Raw genomic sequence first — 19,725 nt, forward strand, 5'->3', positions numbered from 1 at the left:
TTCTCTGCAGGTCACGCAGCGGGGAACTAATTGGATCCCTCCACTATCAGGCCTTCCACTTAACACACAGCGTTTCCTCATTTGCCCGGACACGCACCGCAGGCGCAGGGCCCGGGTGCTCAGCGCGGCTGCCGCCCCCTCCCTGCTCAAGCCGCCCGCACGTGGGCGTCCCCCCTCCCCCCGCGTCGGGAAACTCCGGAGACGTGACGTAGCGCCAATCTGCGGCCGCGGATTGGGTCGCCAGATGCGCCGCGTCGCCGGAAGTGACGCACGCCGGAAGCGGCTTTCGGCCGAGAAGTTGGGGGCGCGGTTTTGGAAATGAGCTCCGGAACACTGACCGTGACCGAGCGGGTGCGCGTCAGTTTCCCAGGCCGGTTTTTACGCCGTCACCTGTCAGTGTTCTGTTTTTGATTTTCGTTCCTTTCCCCGCTCCCCCCCCCCCCCGTGCTGTTCTTTGCAACGTGGGTGAAGTGGCCTCACGGTGATTTATTTCCCTGAGCGTCCCTAAAGGAGGACCGTGGACGGGCGTGGCGGAGGCGAGGAAGCCGCCGCGAACTGGCGACGCTCGAGGAAGCGTGGATGTACCTCCGCAAAAGCCGAATATAGCTTGCAAAGAGCGGCGCGATTTTCCCTGGCCATCTGGTGGTCGCGGCGCGTGTGGCTGGTTACTCACCGTCGACACGCTGCTCCCTGCTAACTCGGAAAGAGAGAAGTCACCGTTGCCCAGCATTTTTCTTGGAGGAGGACAAAAATAGCAAACATGTCTATTTTCCCTAAGATATCTTTGAGACCTGAGATTGAAAAGTATCTTAAAGAGGGTTTTATGAATAAGGAGGTAGGTCAAATAAACCTGGTAGATGATATTTGCAAACATTAAAATATTTACACACTCGGGAGAAAGACCAAAAAGAAAAAAAAAAAGCCTAAAGCGAAACCTGATCTTTACGCCGTTGTTTCTTGCTGCTTTTTTTTTTTCCAAATGTGCAAACTGCCGCTATCTTCCCGTAGGGATTTAATGCTTTCGAGACCAGAGGTGAATGAGGTGTACGTTTCAGCACTTAGGAATGTGAGGGAAGGGAGGGGAACAAAGCGGTTATGTGCCTGGCCGTGGGCATGGCACTGAAGGGGTTCCAAGAATGAGCGAAAAAGAGTCCTGTTCTCGAGAATTTAAGGCCTGCAGAGAAGATACACCTGCACTCTCCGAGTGTGACAGGTGAAAGGGGTACTGTAGCTTGTTAATGCCTCAGATGCCACCGGTTGTGCTAGGTGACTTGCAGACCTTTACATCAGTATTAGCAATCTTTCTTTCTTTTTTTTCTTGGTAGAGCTTTTTTCCCATTTTATTTTATTTTTTAAGTGTTTTTTTTTATTTATTTCGGCGGGGGGGGGGGCGGCATGAGCAGGGGAGGGTCAGAGAGAGAGGGAGGTACAGAATTCGAAACCGGCTCCAGGCTCTGAGCTGTCAGCACAAAGCCCGATGCTGGGTTCGAGCCCAGGAACCGTGAGATCCTGACCTCAGCTGACGTTGAACCAACTGAGCCACCCAGACGCCCCTTTTCTCCCTTTTAATAGGTGAGAGACTCGAAGGTCCAAAGTGTCCAAATTGACACGCTGTGAAGTAACAGGACTGAGTTCTGACGCCTGAAGAGCTCAGGTACAATGAAAAAAGAATACAGACTTGGAATCCCGAGTCCAGGATTTATGTCCCTGTGTTTTGAGTAAATTATCTCATAGTGTTTAACCTCAATGTTCTTCTCTCTGATGACTGAGGACGTTAAAAATATTTAATATTACAAGGTTGTTTTAAAATACTAATCATGAGAGAAAGGAATTGGGATTGCTTTGGCACCTAAGCCCTCAACAAATATTTTCGCAGTGCCTAGCTCCGAAGGCTGCAGTAGTCTTGTCTTTGATTGCCAAGCTTGTGCTCTTTACGTTTTACTATCCTGCATCTAGGCAACTATATTTCTAAACCTTTGCTTTTCTAGTCAAAGTAAAGGCACTTAAATGTTAATCGTACTTGGAGAGAGCTGACTTTTTAAAATTTGATCTCTGCATTTTGTTTACAAAGGTTATATTAAGGGATTAGACAGCATGGAAAGAGAAAATACATTCTCTTGATTTCAAACAACTTAAACTATAGGAGCATATTAAGAGAAATAGAGGCATTTAGCACTTTTCCCCAGCAATTTTAAAAATAGTAAATACTGCTTTGTAGAAGAAGATCCAGTGCCTGTCTTTGACACCATCTCTGCCTCAAACCCACTACCTATAAACAATTTTACGAAAAAAAAGCCATTACTTTGTAAAAGTATTGGAAGTAAAGGTCCGTTTTAGTAAACTAGAGAGAGGACCAATACTTGATGCTGATGCGTTAGTAGGCTGGCAAGTGGTTTATGGAGATGCTGTGAGGCAGGGCACACTCAAGAGATCACAGAAATGGGCGCCTGGGTGGCTCAGTCGGTTGAGCGTCCGACGTCAGGTCAGGATCTTGGGGTTCGTGAGTTGGAGCCCCACATGAGGCTCACTGGTGTCGGCGCACATCCTGCTTCGGATCCTTTGTCCCCATCTCTCTCTGCCCCTCCCCCACTCACTCTCAAAAAAATAAACATAGATGACAAAAATGGGAAAATACATGTTTCATAAAGCTTCAGTTTATCAGAGGGGAACTTGGTTGTTTGAGTCTTTAAGCCCCCATTTCTAACAGGTTACCTTTGCTACCTGTCATTTTTGGATGATGTCTATTTGTTACATTAAAAAACCGTATTAAAAAGCTGATGTATGGGGCGCCTGGGTGGCTTAGTCGGTTAAGCGTCCGACTTTCGCTTAGGTCATGATCTCGCGGTTCGTGGGTTCCAGCCCCGCGTCGGGCTCTGTGCTGACTGCCAGCTCAGAGCCTGGAGCCTGTTTCAGTCTGTGACTCCCTCTCTCTCTGACCCTCCCCTGCTCACGCTGTCTCTCTCTCTCTCTCTCCTAGAAATAAATAAAATCTTAAAAAAAAAAAAAAGCTGATGTAGATGACCTTTGGATGACAGTAAGTAGCGATGTTACTTATTCAAAATACTCCTGTTGTAAAAGGCTGCTAACCAGCTCGTTCTAGTATATGAGGTAAGCAGGCAAAAGCTTGACAAAATGTTAACAGTTAATACATTATAAATAAATGAAATCTTGAATTTATATGAATAAGTGTGGCAGACATTAATATGTTCAAAATGTTAACAGTGCTTTGACATTGAGGCAGTGTTTTTTCCAAGCCTTTTATGTCAAGCATTTTGTTAGGAGTTTATTTCCGTGATTAAACCCCAAAACCCTGTGAAGTGTTACATTCTCTTAAGTGTTGTTGACACACAAACCCTATAGCAAGATGAAATGGAACTGAACAGTAGCTGAAAGCTGTTTCATTAGTTGAGCAAAGGGGTATTCGTGTTCTCCTTAATATTTTTAGTTCATTAATTCGTACAGGGACACTGAAACATTAACTTATGTTCCTCCTTGCAGGTTGTATCTGCTCTAGGTAAACAAGAAGCAGAAAGGAGATTTGAAACTCTGTTAAATCACTTGTCACACCCTCCGTCGTTCACAACTGTCAGAGTAAATACACATCTAGCCTCAGTGCAACATGTGAAAAACCTGTTGTTGGATGAGCTTCAGAAGGTGTGTGCAAATTTTCTGGGTTGTGTACAGAATGGCATTTCCGCAATCTATGTCATGGTGCTCCCCACTAACATCCTGTGAACATAATGTACTATTCCAATTTTACAAGTAAGGAAATCGAAGGTCATGAATTGTTGTTCAAGTGTTCAAGTTGTTCAAGTGGTAATGTTAGAGATAGTAGTGTTAGAACTTGAACCTAGCTAGCACCTGTGATTCTGAATTTATTACAGTGACTGCCTAGGTCACCCAGCTCTTGTGGCCTCAGTTGCTTCATCATTAAAATACATATGAGGAGGTCCATTCTAACCCTAAAAGTCTGGTTTTGTAATAAGTTACGTGATTACTATCTAAATTAAAAGTAATATGCAAGCATCATTAAAGGGCTCTTATATGTTATAGGCTGTGTATTTAGTTTAATGTAGATATATCATTAAGAAATCTTCAGAAAATTCTCACTGATGTTGATTCACTTATTCTTTAATCTCATTACATTTATAGAATGTTTGTCATACTGTTTTTAGGGACAGTTTTACAAATCTCAAGTTTGAGATTGTTGTGAGAGGATGTGTGAGAACCACCAGCTATGTGATTTGAGTGTATGAGACCCAAACTAGTGTAATAATAAGACTTGTAGAAAAAGTAATCTGATTTTGAATTATTCACTGATACTCCTAGTTCCTCTAAGCAACTAAATGTAACAGATAACAAAATAGAAGCAGTTCTTCTGAGCAGCTAAAATTAATACTCTTACGTGGTCGTGCATATGTTTTCAAGTAGTATGAAAGGAAAGTGTTCTGAGGCCCATCACAAGTGTCTATAACTCCGGCAGAGCCAGATTATTTTCTTTTCTAGCACATTATTCCTAGAGTCTAAATATTCTGTTCCAGTCCAGTGGGCCTGTAGGATCTTATGAACTAGGATCTAGGGTAAGGCAGACATTCACTGTGGATGGGCTTTGAGTCCTTTCAAGGTTAAGAGTAGGACAGAAGGTTGAGCCCTAAGCCCTCGATAGGAAATTGGTGGTAGAGCAGTACCTACGTCTTGCAGGAAAGGGTCTCGGACTATTTAGTTTCTTTCTCCTTCCATGATCCAAAACTCATGTGTGTCCCAAAGAGATATCCCATACGGGTTGTTGGAGGAGTGGATACTTTGTCCCAGAGCTTCTCTGGGCCCCATATTGAAATTTAATGATTTAAAATTTCATCTGGCTGGTGAGGATGGGGAGAAACTGGAACCGTCACACGTTATAGGCGGGGATGTCCAGTGGTTTGGCTTGGGAAGACCGTAGGGAAGAGACGCACCTGATTGGTTCTCCTGAGACTGTGTGAATGGGCCTCAGCACCTATACTCCTGGCCCTGTACCCGTTTCTAGTCTGAAGACTTAAGGATAATAGAGGATACTGAAAATCCTGAACTTTTGCCAAAAAGCATTTCTTTTCCTCACCAAAACTGACATGGCGTCCAGTATGGATGGTTTACAGTAAATAATAATCATCCCACTCTTTAATGTCCTGTTTAGAGTTATTCATTGAAAGAGTACTACATGCAATTCTATATTGGATATGTGTTTTCAAGATAAGTCTCTTAAGGTTTATGGGTTGGTTTTTATAAAGCCAGACAGCAAAACTGAACCTTATAAAGACTTGGAGAAGAATAAAATAAAAAGAAAACATAGTTGTTTTGAAGTCTTTGTTCCACAATATTACGTGGAATAGAGTGAGAACATCCTAAACGAAGCTTCATGCTCTGCTAGATAATGACACCGAAAAGCTCTGTAAGTTGAAATTTATCAATTCTATTGATCTTCATACTTCTGTTTGTTTATTTTTAACAGCAATTTAATGGATTAAGTGTTCCTATTCTTCAACATCCAGACCTTCAGGATGTCTTACTTATTCCTGTTATTGGACCTAGGTTTGTAACTTTTCCATTTTCAAGTTAAATTCTTCTAAAAATTTGTCCCAGTCTTCTTACTGTTGGGTGACAACACTAAGTTTCTGTGTTATTAGCCACTTCATATAGACAGACAGCAATTCACAAATTCATAAATGCCAACTTCATACTCTGTCATGGAAGATGTCACCAAAGACTAGGAATGGGCCCAAATATCTTGAAAGCAATGCGTTTTAAGTCCATTTGGTGCCATGTTCCTCCTTTTTTTTTTTTTTTAAGTTTGCATATTTGTTTTTTCTTCTTTTTTTTTTTTTACACGAATAGTTTATTGTCAAGTTGGTTTCCATATAAGTTTGCGTATTTGTTTGTTTGGAGAGAGAGAGAGAGAGAGAGAGAGAGAGAGAGAAAGAGAAAGGGACGGAGGGAGAAGCAGAACCCTAAGCAGGCTCCGTGCAGTCAGCCCAGAGCCTTCCGTGGGGCTCAAACCCATGAACCATGAGATCATGACCTGAGCTGAAATCAAGAGAAAGATGTTTAACCAGCTGAGCCATCCAGATGCCCCAGTAGTGGAATCTCTTAATATATAAGTAAAAAATGAAGTGACTTAGAAAGTAGGAGGAAAGGGACGCCTGGTGGCTCAGTTGGTTAAGTGTCTGACTCTTGTTTTTCGGCTCAGGTCACAATAGTGTGGAGCCTCCTTTGGATTCTGCCTCTTGCACTCGATCGCGCGCGCTCTCCTCTCTCTCTCTCTCAAAACAGTTTCCATTGCTAATATAAAACTTTTTTTTTGAGCTACAGAAAAATACAAGGCAATGTATTACCTACATTCATAGCTGATATTTTTGAAAATTTTATTCATTAATTCACAGTTACCTTAAGTTATTGTGTATGTTCTGTAGAACAATGTTCTACTCATTTGTGTATTTGGAAGACATGTTTGAGAATTGGGGGGAGAAAAGCCTTTCATATTACAATAGGAGTTCATTTCTGAGGAACTTTTGAAATCCCTAATTATGGTTTAATTTTTTTATACCCCTGTTTGTTTTATTAGATAGAAAAATGCTCATTTGTTAAAGCTTTAAATAGTTTAGTAAAGCAGTCAATAGTAAAGCAGTGGTTTAGTAAATTGAGATTTATCTGTGCATTGAAATATTTTATGGTCTTTAATGGGGGAGAATTATATGTACCAATAATAGAAGATAATTCAGTTATCAAAAGGGGGGTGCCGTGTGTAAGATAATTTTTTTGTGTGCGTGATTACAGAAACAACTATACATTTACTTGTATTTAGAAAGAAGTCTAGAGGCTTTAACAAACCCAGCTTTTTTTTTTTTTTTTTTTTTTTTTTTAAGTAAAGTTAACATTTGGGGTGCCTTGAGTGGCTCAGTCAGTTAAGTGTCTGACTTAGGCTCAGGTCGTGATCTCATGGTTTGTGGATTCATGCCCCACGTCAGACAGTGTGCTTCCACCTCAGCCTGGAGCCTGCTTCAGATTCTGTGTCTCCCTCTGTCTCTTCCCCTCCTCAGCTCGCACTCTGTCTCTGTGTCTCTCTCTCAAAAAAAAAATCAGAGGTCAACCCCCCGTCCCCCCCGCACTGCTCCGGCTCCATCATCTTAGTTTTTCCTTGGAGATCTATGAATTCATCATTGAACTTTAAAACTGGGCTAGGATACAGCTCAATTTTCAGTATTCTCTTCCTTTTTAGTCAGACATTAGAATTTTTTAGTTACAAGTCCGTCAGTAGTTCTGTGAACATTTTTCTGTTACATTTTTCTGTGTTCTCTATTATAAGAACACGAGGACTGTGTAGGTTGGCTCTCCAGTGCAGATACCCCTGTGTTGGGGCACCCCAAGACAGCCCTCAGGTGCCGTGATGGACTCAGCCTGCAGTAGTGCTCCTGGGGAAGATTGGTTACGTTAAAGGATACAAGAGCAAAGTCTAGAAGGGAAAGGTGCATGGGGCAGAGGAGGCGGCCAGGCACAAGCATCCCAGAGTCCTCTCCCTGACGGACTTAACAGGACATGCTTAGTTCCTCTAGCAGCGAATTGTGACGTGAGTAAAACAGTTGCCCGGGAGGGCAGCTCATTACAGACTAGACTCCGTGGCCAAGGTTTTTTTTTGGGGCGCTGGTCATGTGATCACCCTCTGCCTGGACTGCACCAAAATTTCAGGCTCCCAGAAGGAAATCAGGTGTTCAGAATAAAGCACGTTGCTCGTACAGTGTAGGACTGATAACCCACTCTTCGTAGGGAAGGTTTTAAATCAGTGTTGGGAACTGTTTCCCAGTTGTTTCCAGATGCCAGCGGAGGGCCAACCTTGCCAGCAGGCCTTTCTAAAAATAGCCATCTCAAGCCTCTTGTGTTCTTACTGCAGAGGCTTTACTATTTCCCGGTTCACTGTTTTTTGGTTTTTTTTTTGTTTTGTTTTTAAACCTTCCTTATCTTGGTTACACAACAGAATTTAAGAACATTGTGTTAACGGATTTAAAGTTACTTATTTTGAGAGAGAGTGCTAGTGTGTGAGCAGGGGAGGGGCAGAGCCGAGGAGAGCGGATCCCAAGCAGGCCCCGTGCGATCAGCACAGAGCCCGACTCGGGCTGGAGCCTCACCCACTGTGAGATCCTGACCTGAGCTGAAGTATTAACTGACTGAGCCACCCAGGTGCCCCACCTTTTACCTATTTTTAAAAGTACAAAGACCTATTTGAAAGATTTTTTCTTGGGTTTTTATTTTTTGATTGATTGATTTTTTTTGGGGCTACTACCTCTGTATCGGTCCCATGTTGAACGAATCTTTTCTGCTTATTATTCATTGAGCGGAAACAGTTATATTCACAGAGCTTCACCTACTTTGCAATTTGCTCAAAAATGTTACAGAATGGGGTAAAGTGTGTCCCTAGTGGACTCAACAGATGTGCTTTCAGGAAGTGCTTTCGCCAGATTTTCCGTAGCAGCAGCAAATGTCTGGTCCTGGTGAGCGGAGCCAGTATCGGCTGAGGCTCTCTGTGAAGGCTTCTGGCTCTCAGCTGCCCGTGTAGGGGCTTTCACTTGAGTTTCTGCTTCCTGAACCCTGGGGAGGAGCACCACGCGGAGCTGCTCTTTCCCTTCCCTTAGCTGCTTGCAGGCGGGGTGTCCAGATTTGTCAGGGAAACCGGTGCCCGCTTGCCCATGTTGCCGGTCCTGGGCCTCTTCAGCTCTGCCTGCTGCGAAGGGGACGCTGACGGGGCCTTCCCAGGTCGCCTTTCTCCACCTGAGCCCCCTGGCCTGGTCCGAAGTCCTCAGTACTTGATGGGGCCTCCGGGAGCCTTTCCTTTGCACACCCTGTTGGAAACCATAGGTTTGATCCAAGCCTCTCTTTGTCAGGCAGTTATTCCTCCTCATTGGGAATCTAGCTATTCCTTAGTTTTATTATGAGCGGCATGTCCTTCTCAGATTGATTTTTTTTTTTCCCTCCATTTCTACAGACTTCAGAAAAATAAAAACACACTCTTACTCTTTTCCTGCTCTTTTACCAGATGCTCAATATCCTGCAATTATTGAAAATACCAAAACAGGGGCGCCTAGGTGGCTCAGTTGGTTAAGCATCAGACTTTGGCTCAGGTCACGATCCTGTGGTCCGTGGATTCGAGCCCCACGCTGGGCACTCTGCTGCCAGCACAGAGCCTGCTTCAGGCCCTCTGTCCCCTTTCCCTCTCCCCTCCCCTGCTTGTGCTTACTCGCCTGCTGTCTCTCCCTCAAAAATAAGCATTTAAAATAAAGTACAGAATCAAAACATAGAGGTTAAACTTTATTTGTAGATAGTGAACAATTTTAAAAGTAATTTCTCACCATAAATTCAGTTTCCCTCAGGTTACTTAACATGATACTTAAAATGATACTTAATATACTGACAAAGTATATTTAATATTGGGAAGATCTTATCATTGGTAACATAATGAAATTGAACATAAGGTTGCGATGCTGATTTTGATGGTATCAGTGGCAACTTTAATGAAAAACCTAGAAGAAAGTTGAGTAACAGGCTTCACTTGATAAAAGAGTGTTTTTAGGGGCACCTGAGTGGTTTAGTTGGTTGAGCATCCAGCTCTTAATTTTGGCTCCGGTCATGATCTCACAGTTCCCTGGAATCAAGCCCCGCATGGGGCTCTGCACTGACAGCAATGAGCCTGCTTGGGGTTCTCTGTCTCCCCTTTCTCTGTCCCTCCTTCTCTCTCTCTCTTTCAAAATAAATTAAACTTATTTTTAAAAAGTTTTTTTTAATATCCTATCCCAAACAGCATTTCCTAAAGACTGCATTTAGATTAGAATTTTTTAGATTAATATTCAATTCATAATTTTTAAGGATCTCTATTTTATTAGTGTACCTCTCTTTTTGACAAAAATCTCAAAGTATTTTTAGCAGTTCATAAAGTTGTTTCTTCACAACTGAATTACTAATCTAGTAGCATAAATCTCTGTAGACAAATGAGGCTACATTTGTCTCTCTCAGCCTGCTTAATTTCCATCTTTCTTGTGTTGCTGGTATCAGCAATTTAGTATTTCAATTACTGTGTATGTATATGAAATAATATGGTAAATGCAATAGAATATTCAAGTAATTGCACAAAGATTGATGATTAAATACAGATGGCAGTCCTGAAAAGAAATATTTGTTGGCATGCAGTAATATCATGCAACATCTTAGAATTATATTCATTATCTCCTATTTGGTGTAGAGTTGCTAATATGTGAAGTTAAGAAATGCCAAATAAGTTTATATTTTCATACACATTTTTTCAAAAATTTTAAAAATGTTTTATTTATTTCTGAGAGAGAGAGGGACAGTGTGAGCAGGAGAGGGGCAGAGAGAGAGGGAGATACAGAATCTGAAACAGGCTTCACGCTCTGAGCTGTCAGCACAGAGCCCTATGCGGGGCTCGAACCCACGAACTGGGAGATCATGACCTGAGCCAAAGTCAGACGCCCAGCCGACTGAGCCACCCAGGCACTCCTCATATACGTTTTAGTGTGACATTCTCATAATCTCAGTCTTTAATTTGTAGACCCCCTCATTTTTAAAGCTATTTTAACAGTTTTTTCTTAATCTGACTACCTTCAGACTATTTTTTCACTTCTATTTGTATGATTGTGCTATCAGAAAATCCTCTTTCTTTAATGTTGTTGATGTACTCCTTTATTCGTGAATACTGCAGTAAAAAAATCAAGCTTTTAGCCTGTTTTATGGCCCTGCATCAACTTTGACATTTCCTTTTCTCTTTCATGCCTACAAGCCTCCCCTTCAGGACAGCTTAATCACACGTTGATGCTTGTCTCTATACAGTTACTACTCATGTTGCGGGACCCCCAAGGCCACTCCCGGGTTTGATGACTCGCTAGTCTGACTCCTAGGACTCGCGTTACTGGCGACTGTGATTGGTTACAGTGAAATCATCTGAGGCAGAATCCGTGAAAGGAGGGGCACGTGGGAAGAAGCGCAGGGAAAGCCAGCTGAAAGCCTGGCGAGTTCGCTTCCAGGGGAGCCACATGGGGAGCCGTTCCTTCAGCAATGGGTTCGACAGCATGTGTGATGGTGCCGCCGGAGACATTCATTAGCGACTCAGTCCAGGCTTCTTATGTGGGGGTGATCGCGTAGGCACTCCCGGCCTGGTACGTGCCCACATTCCGGTCTCCCAGAAGGAAAGGCTGTGGTGGCCATAAACCCTATTACTTATACGGGCAATTTAAGCATAGAGAGTCATTCTTGTCAGTCAGCACTGAGTACCCACCTGAAACCTAAGTTCCCAGATGCCCACCAAGGACCAGCCTGGTAGCCGTGCCTTCCCAAGAGAGGCTAGCAGTTCAGGCCTGTGATGTTAACTCTTTTTCAAACTTTTTTCTTTGTTTCAAGTTTTTGTTTCAATTCTAGCTAGGTTAACATATAGTAAAATAGTGGTTTCTGGAGTAGAATTTAGTAATTCACCACACCAGTGCTCCTCACAGGTTCCCTCCTCAATACTCATCACCCATTTAGCGCACCCCCACCTACCTCCCCTCCAGCAGTCCTTAGTTTCTCTTTTATAGTTAAGACTCTGTTAAGGCTTGCTGCCCTCTCTCTCCCCTCTCTCTCTCTCTTTTTCTTTCCTTCCCCTGTGTTCATCTCTTTGGTTTCTTAAATTCCACACGAGTGAAATCATAGAGTTTTTGTCTTTCTTTGGCTAAACTTATTTTGCTTAGCATAATTCACTCTGGCTCCATCTGTGTCGTTGCAAATGGCAAGATTTCATTCTTTTTTCCATAGTCTTTTGTTCTGTCCTCTCCATGAAATGGGTATTCCCATAAAATACTCTGGTTAATACTACAAAGTTGCATTTCACAAGACATTTTTTGAATTGGCACTATGTGGAAGACCCCAGGGTGCTACAGAGATGAATGAAATGTAGTTGTTTCATTAAAAAACAGAAAACTTTGGTGTGAGTCAGATTGTTACAAGTGCCACAGCGAACGTATAGATGAAGTGGGGTCAGAGCACAGAATAGGAATGACTGAGTAAAAGGAGATTGGTAAAGACTTTCTGCAAGTAGATACTTAGCACGGAGCCCAACATGGGGGTTGATCCCACGATCCTGGGATCTTGAGTTGAAATCAAGAGTCATGCTCAGTCGACTAAGCTACCCAGGTGCCTCTAGGGTCTTTCATTTTAATAAGAGGAAATTAACCCTAGGAGGTGAAAAGTATCCAGCAGTCAATGCAAGGCAATAATTAGGAGTTGATCTCTCTTGTCTTAGGGTCTGGGTTGAAAAAGACAAATCTGAGAATGTGGAACTACGGTTCCACACCTCACAAAGGTTTGGAATTCAAATCCAGACTACCCAAGAGGTCTGGAAACCTACAGTTTGGGCAGTTAACATACAAATTTGATCCCAGGTCATTTCCTGAGGTGCTTGGCAAAAGCCAGGCAAAACCACTGTTGAGTGATACAACATTCAAAGCACACCACACATTTCTCATGGTTGAATGCTACACTAAGGCTCAGACCTCCATGAATGAGTACAGCATATACAGCAAATTGAAGCATCAGATTTCCCCCTAAAGTTTAGCAGAGTAGAGCCCTCTGGTAGAAACTGTAAAATCAGAGTTGTTAGGGGCGCCTGAGTGGTTCGGTTGGGTCTGATTTCGGCTCAGGTCATGATCTCACAGTTCATGGGCTTGAGCCCCACAACGGGCTCTGTGCTGATAGCTCAGAGCCTAGAGCCTGCTTCGGATTCTGTGTCTCCTCTCTCTCTCTGCCCCTCCCCTGCTCATGCGCGCGCTCTCTCTCTCTCTCTCTCTCTCTCTCAAATAAATAAAAACACTAAAAAAATAAAATCAGAGTTCTTAAGATGACTGAAAACAAAAGCATAAAATATCCTAAGAGGAAAAGAATAGAATGGAAAAATTCTAGAAATAAAAATATCATTAAAATTAAAAACTTGTTCCTTGAATTAAACTGTAGATTAGACCCAGCTGATGGAGCGTTAATTGAAGTAGTTGACTTGTAGGAAATTATCTCAAATGCGGCAGAGATAAATTGAAAATGTGAAGTTGAGTCAAGTGGAAAATAGAATGAAATGACACTTTAAGTTTCTAATGAGTTGCAGATGTAAAGAACAGAAATAGGGGCTCCTGGGTGGCTCAGTCGGTTGAGCCTCCTACTTTGGCTCAGGTCATGATTTTGTGGTTCAAGAGTTTGAGCCCTGCATCCGGCTCTGTGCTGACAGCTCGGAGCCTGGAGCCTGGTTTAGATCCTGTGTCTCCCTCTCTCTCTGCCCCACTCCTGGTCACGCGCACGCTTGCATGCGTGCTCTCTCTCTTCCTGTCTCTCATAAATAAACATTAAAAAAAAATAGATTTGGGGCTCCTGGGTGGCTGATTAAGCATCCAGCTTTGGCTTAGGTCATGATCTCATGGTTCGTGGGTTCAAGCCCGATGTCAGGCTCTGTGCTGACAGTTCAGAGCCTAGAGCCTGCTTCGGATTCTGTTTTTCTTTCTCTCTCTCTCTGCCCCTCCCCTGCTTGTGCTCTGTCTTTGTCTCTCAAATGAAGAAAAAAAAAAAAAAGAAATATTGGGAAAGACAATATTCAGAAGTGTAATACTAAGACTTTTCCAGAATTTATGAAAGACATGTAAGAAGTACAATGAGTCTGGGGGCGCCTGGGTGTCTCAATCAGTTAAGTGTCCAACTTCTGTTCAGGTCGTGATCTCATGGTTCGTGGGTTCGAGCCCCGCATCAGGCTCAGTGCTGACAGCTAGTTCAGAGCCTGGAGCCTGTTTCGGATTCTGTGTCTCCCTCTCATTCTGACCCTCCCCTGCTCATGCTGTTTCTCTCTCAGAAATAAATAAAACATTAAAAAAAAAAAGTACAGGAAGTCTGAAGTCAAAAGTTAAAATAATTCCGTGTTTACTTCAGAATGAAACTGCAGAAGGACAAAGGCATAAAGAAGATCTGAAAATAGCCAAAGGTGCAAAAGGCAACAAGAAGCTATTTGAGTAATCAAGTCCAGAGCTGACGTAGGTCCAGTGTTGGAGGATGGGTCCGACCTGTCAGAGAAGTAGAGGTGGCATGATTTGGCAACACAACATAAGTTGAGTAAGAAGGTTTAGGGAAAAAAAAGGGATTTAAAAGATGTTGAGGCTTCCAGTTTGGTTACTGAGGCAGATGACAACACTTTGTTCAAGATTGGCAAAACAGAAGGACTGGAAGATTTGGGATGTGCCGCGCACAGATGGAGGAGCAGATCAGAGAAAAGCAGCATTGATTAGGACTTGGGTAAGCTTGAAGTAGCCAGGGGACGCCTACACACAGCTACCTGCAGGTGGTTAGAAATACCAAGTCAGGGTCTAGAAAGGCCGAACAGTAGAGTACACAGGTCATTTTTTTAAGTGATTTTTGAAATACTGAGATTGCCAAGGGACAGAATGCAAGGTGAGAAGAAATGCAGTATGTTTGGGAATGTGGGGCAGTGGACCTGTTCGAGACGCAGATAGAGAATGAACAGAGAGAATGGAAGAGACACGGGTGGTGTGATGCCGAGAGGCTCGGTGAGCTTTGGCCGTCTGGAGGTCCTAGAAGGAAGATAGGACGCACTCAGTACCCCGCAGCAAGGAGTTTTGACGACACGTGTGCGATGTTGCCAGTCAGCGGCGCTCATCAGAGACTCGGTGCCGACGATTTTTATTTGGGGCTGATCACGTAGGCACCCCCTGACTTTTGAAAAAGTCTTTTCTGAGTGTTAGAAGTGATCCCCAGGGGTTAGTGGTCTCAGGAACGCACGGGAAGGGAGAAATTGGAAAACACGCAAAACACTTGGACAGTAAAGGAAGAATGAAAGACATCTTTGTCTATTTTAAAACAGTTTCCCATGCCGCAATATACCATTTTAGAAACGTTTTATTGTCTGTTTAGTGTCTGTTTTAGTCTTTGAAGACAGGGACTTTATTTTTCTTCCCTCCTAATGCTGTTATGAAAACAGCAATGCTCATTAAATGAGTGAGCAGTTTTTGGTGCCACTTTATTGCCTTCCCCCAGATGGACAGCTTTCTATTTTTTCTTGAGTCCCACTCGCCCCTCTAAACTACTTTCTCTGTATTCTCTTTTGTAGCTTGCTCTTTCTTATTCATTAGTGGGATTATCTTAGGACGGTCAAGACTAAAGAGGTTTTCAGGGTTTAGACGGAAACATTAAAAGGTTTGGTTGGGGGTGTATTACTCTGTTAAATTGCTCATCTTACATCCCTAGGAGGAATATAAAAAGACAGCAACGTGAAGCAGTTGTTGGAGCCCAGTGTGGCAACGCAGTGCTCAGGGGAGCCCATGTCTACGTTCCTGGAATTGTGTCAGCTTCGAAATGTAAGTGGAACGTTTAAGCGTCTCCGTGAAAAAGGATTCTTTAAAATGTGTGTACATGATCAAGTGGAAACTTTATTGAACTATCACTCAGATGCATTTCAGGTTTATCAGATATTTTCCAGGTTTTTGCATTTGGCATCGCCGGCGAGAGATTTATCTGATGCCGTCTAACAGAGGGGGTATCGGTGTAAGGTCTCTGCAGGTTTTTTCCTTCCCTTATAAGGCTGGGTGAGCTGATCTTCAGAGGCTTGCTACTGATTAATAGAGTGTAAGGTGTCAGATTTTATTTTGCATTCTTAACTCCATTGCCTCAGACTTCTGTTGTCATTTGCGAGGGTAACTTTCGGTACCTGGAATTTTAGTACTGGAGTGAAAGTCAATATTCTTAATTTACTCCCTCAGTTGATGACATGACATTATGCTTAGTAAGTTAGCCACTGTGGTTCAACACTAATTTATTGGGCTTGAAATCAAGACAGAGGTTTGATCTATTTGGAAGTTAATTCAATCTCTGGGCTTTAGTTACCTCGACTGTGAAATCAATAATTTGACCTCCATTAGCATGTGCTAAACTACTAATGCCCACTGGCCAAGTCTGGCCAGTGTCTGGTTTTGCATGGCTCATAGCTGAAAATGGCTTTTCCATAAAAAGTAAAATATGCCGAGAGACTTGGCGTGGCTCACAAAGCCTAAGCTACTTCCCCCCCTTTACAGAAAACATTCACTGACGGCTAATCTGTGTGATTGGAACAGCTCTAGCTCTAGCTGATAGGCTCCTCACTACCGTTATCCAGGTAGATGGGCCAGATGAACTTAGGACAGGCTAGGCCCAAGAAGTGGAATACAGTTTCCATTATTAAAGTCACCAGGATTTATTACTGAAATGAATGTTTGTGCTTATCATTAACATCCCTGCCATAGTTGCTATAATAGGAAACCTGCAAAGAAATGCCAACAGCGTTATGAGATTTAGAACTATTTCCTTGAGGGATTTTAGTGTACTCTTTTGAAGAATCCCTTAAAAAAATTGAGTGAAAATGGGAGAGAGGGATGGGGGGTGCAGGGGTGGGAGAGAGAACATCTCATGCAGGCTCCTCGCTGTCAGCACAGAGCCTGACATGGGGCTCAAACTCATGAACCGTGAGATCATGACCTAAGTCGAAATCGAGAGTCAGACGCTCAACAACTGAGCCACCCAGGTGCTCTGGGATCTTTCTAAAGGAACCTTAGAACTTTGAGGATTGAGCTAAAGATACCAAAATTTAAATGAAATTTTTTAGGGAATGTTAGGTTTGGAGAAAAAATTTAAATAGGAGATAGCCTTCCTTTTCTGCTTAGCTAAAGACTTCCAAATTAGATAGAATGTTTTGAAGACTTCTGTTTTCTTGTTTTCCTAGATAAAAGTCTTCAGTTAGATTTGTTTTTAAAGAACATTTAAAAGTAAAACGTTGTGTTTTTTATAAGGGGTTATTTTGAGATAATGAGCCAGTTTAGACTTCTTCGCACCCACTACTGATGCCCTTTGATGTCCCCAGTCCACCTTAAAGAATTTTCACTATTCTCCTACCAAAATAGAGTTTAATTAGTATAATCTAATTTTCTTCTTTCTTAGTTATGAAAGCTGGAGATCTTATTTCTGTATACTCCGATATTAAAGGCAAATGTAAGAAAGGAGCCAAAGAATTTGATGGAACAAAAGTTTTTCTTGGCAATGGGATTTCTGAACTAAGCCGCAAAGAAATCTTCAGTGGGCTACCTGAACTGAAGTATGTCATCAAGTTTTGTTTGGGGGGAAATGTACATCCTTTTTGGTGATTCAAAGAAAATAAAAACAATGTAAAAATAGATCTAGTTGCATTATAAAAAAATTTTTGGTACAAATTCAACTGGAAAATAATTTTTCAGTGCATATTTCTATGGTTTTCTTTGAAAAATTACTTTTAGGTGAAAGAGTAACTGTTTAGATGACTCAGGGCCCTGAGCGAGAACATAGTCACGCTGTAATTGTCAGTTTCAGTTTTCCTTGTGAATTTTATTGATTTGAAAAATGGTTGCATCTTTGGGGATTAGTACTCATCTTGGAAAAGGGTAAATTGTGACCTATCCAGAGTTTTTCAAACAATCTGACTCTGTGAAAGGAAAAGCTTATGATTTTAATAAAACTTAAAATGCAAAAAATTTATATTAAAGGAAATGTTACCAGAAAGCCACCTGGCTACTTGTGGTCAAGAATTAATATTTGGATTTACTCAAACCCAGCTAAGACACAGTTAGTGTGGCATCATCTCGGGTTGCTACTGGTTCTAAACACGTCAGATCTGTGGGCGATCCAGGGTCGTCTTTTGCTTCACACTTCACATGTCAGCCTGTTTATAAGGAGCTCTTTGGATGGCTCCTTTACCCCCCTGCAGATGGCTAATGTAGTCATGCTGAAAGCTGTGAGTTTGTCCCCAGAGAGCTGGACCACGTCCCTGATCCTGGGACAGTTTTCACGTTGCAGTGATTTGGGTTTATGATCAAAATTACTGCTTCTGAAGAAACAGATTATTTGATTAACTAACTATAGAAAGCAGCAATTTCCAAAGAGCAGAGATCTTATTCTCTTTAGAAGGCTTATGAAGATGAAGCATATGTATGTTGTGTTTTTCTTTGGGTCTGAAATAGGGAGTCAATGCTTTGATTACCTCCTTCAGTTCTATTATTATGGTACATGCCTCATCCTCTGTGTGCGTGCGTGCATGTGTGTGTGTGTGTGTGTGTGTGTGTGTGACTGGCTTCATTTTTTTTCTTGAAGGATAACTGACATACAATATTGTATTTCAGATATACAGCACAGTGATTCAATATTTATATATATTAGAAAATAGTCACCACAATAAAGTGTTACCATCTGTGGTCATACAAAGTTGTAACAATATTATTGACTGTATTTCCTATGGTGTACCTTACATCCCATGTTTTATTGGTAACTATTTTATTTTTAAAACTTTCTTTAGGTTTATTTATTTTTGAGAGAGAGAGAGGGAGAGAGAGCGAACACAAGTGAGGGAGGGGCAGAGAGAGAGATGGGGAGACACAGAATCTGAAGCAGGCTCCAGGCTCTGAGCTGTCAGCACAGAGCCCAACGTGGGGCTGGAACCCATGGGAACCGTGACATCATGACCTGAGCCAAAGTGGGACGCTTAACCGACCGGACCACCCAGGCGTCCCGACATCATGACCTGAGCCAAAGTGGGACGCTTAACCGACCGGACCACCCAGGCGTCCCTTTGGATAACTTATTTAATCTTATTTGTAACTTATTTAACACCCATAACCTAATCCTGGTAACTCATTTATAACTGGAAAATTAATCCTTTTCACCTATGTTTTTCATTATTGCCACCCCCTTCTTTCTGGTACCCATCAGTTCTCTGTATCTATGATTCTGTTTCTGTTGTATTTGTTCATTTGACTGTTAGATCCCACATACAAGTGAAATCATACGGTATTTGTCTGACCTACTTCACTTAGCATAGTACTCTTGAGGGCCATCCATATTGTCATGAATGGCAAGATTTCATTCTTTTTTGTGACCGAGTAATATTCCTGTGTGTATATGTATATATACCACATTTTCTTAATCCATTCATCTATCAGTGAGCACTTTTCTTCTTGTGATTGATTTCTAGTTTCTTGCAAGTGATTTCTAGTTTCATACCGCTGTGGTAGAAAGAGAAGCTTGACATGATTTCAGTCTCGTTAAATTTATAGAGATTTGTTTTGTGGCGTAACAGGTGGTATGTCTAGGAAAATGTTAAATGTATACTTGAGAAAAATGTGTAGCCTGCTGTTTGGGGTTGCAATCTTCTGTATGTAACAAGTTGAACTGATTTGATGTGTTATTAACAGCTGTCGTTGCATTATTTTCTGTCTGGGTGATCTATCCATTGATGTACATGTGGTGTTAAAGTCCTCTACTGTTATTGCTATTATTACTGATTGTCTTTATGATTATTTAATGCTCTTCTTTGTCTGTTACAGTCTTTTTGTTTTAAAGTTTCTTTTGTCTCATATAAGTATTGCTTCCCCAGCTTTCTTTTTGTCTTCATTTGCATGGAATATTTTTTTGTAGCCCTTTACTTTCAGTCTTTCTTTGTCTTTGGGTCTGAAGTGAATCTGTTGTAGTTACCATATAGTTGGGTCTTGTTTTTATCCATTCACTCATGTTATGTGTTAAAAAAAAATTTTTTTTTTAGTGTATTTATTTTGAGAGAGAGCGAGGGAAAGAGAGAGAAACAGTGTGAGTGAGGGAGGGGCAGAGAGAGGGGGAGAG

The 19,725-nt window shown here is 42.1% G+C and overlaps 1 protein-coding gene across 4 annotated transcripts in view; it reads left to right on the top strand.

The window, feature by feature from the left end:
• NSUN6 (NOP2/Sun RNA methyltransferase 6) overlaps nt 1-19,725 on the top strand; it is a 63,267-nt gene that overhangs the window by 4,651 nt on the left and 38,891 nt on the right. For all 4 annotated transcript variants that reach the window (XM_039245870.1, XM_039245873.1, XM_039245872.1 and 1 more), the window contains exons 2-6: nt 11-835; nt 3,499-3,654; nt 5,489-5,568; nt 15,301-15,410; nt 17,023-17,176. In XM_039245870.1, the coding sequence (XP_039101801.1) occupies nt 761-835; nt 3,499-3,654; nt 5,489-5,568; nt 15,301-15,410; nt 17,023-17,176 (575 nt within the window). In that variant the 5' untranslated portion in view covers nt 11-760. The remainder of the gene's footprint in view (nt 1-10; nt 836-3,498; nt 3,655-5,488; nt 5,569-15,300; nt 15,411-17,022; nt 17,177-19,725) is intronic.

The sequence above is a fragment of the Hyaena hyaena genome, unplaced genomic scaffold (genome assembly GCF_003009895.1).
Source record: "Hyaena hyaena isolate Hyena2069 unplaced genomic scaffold, ASM300989v1 scaffold_277, whole genome shotgun sequence".
Lineage (NCBI taxonomy): Eukaryota > Metazoa > Chordata > Mammalia > Carnivora > Hyaenidae > Hyaena > Hyaena hyaena.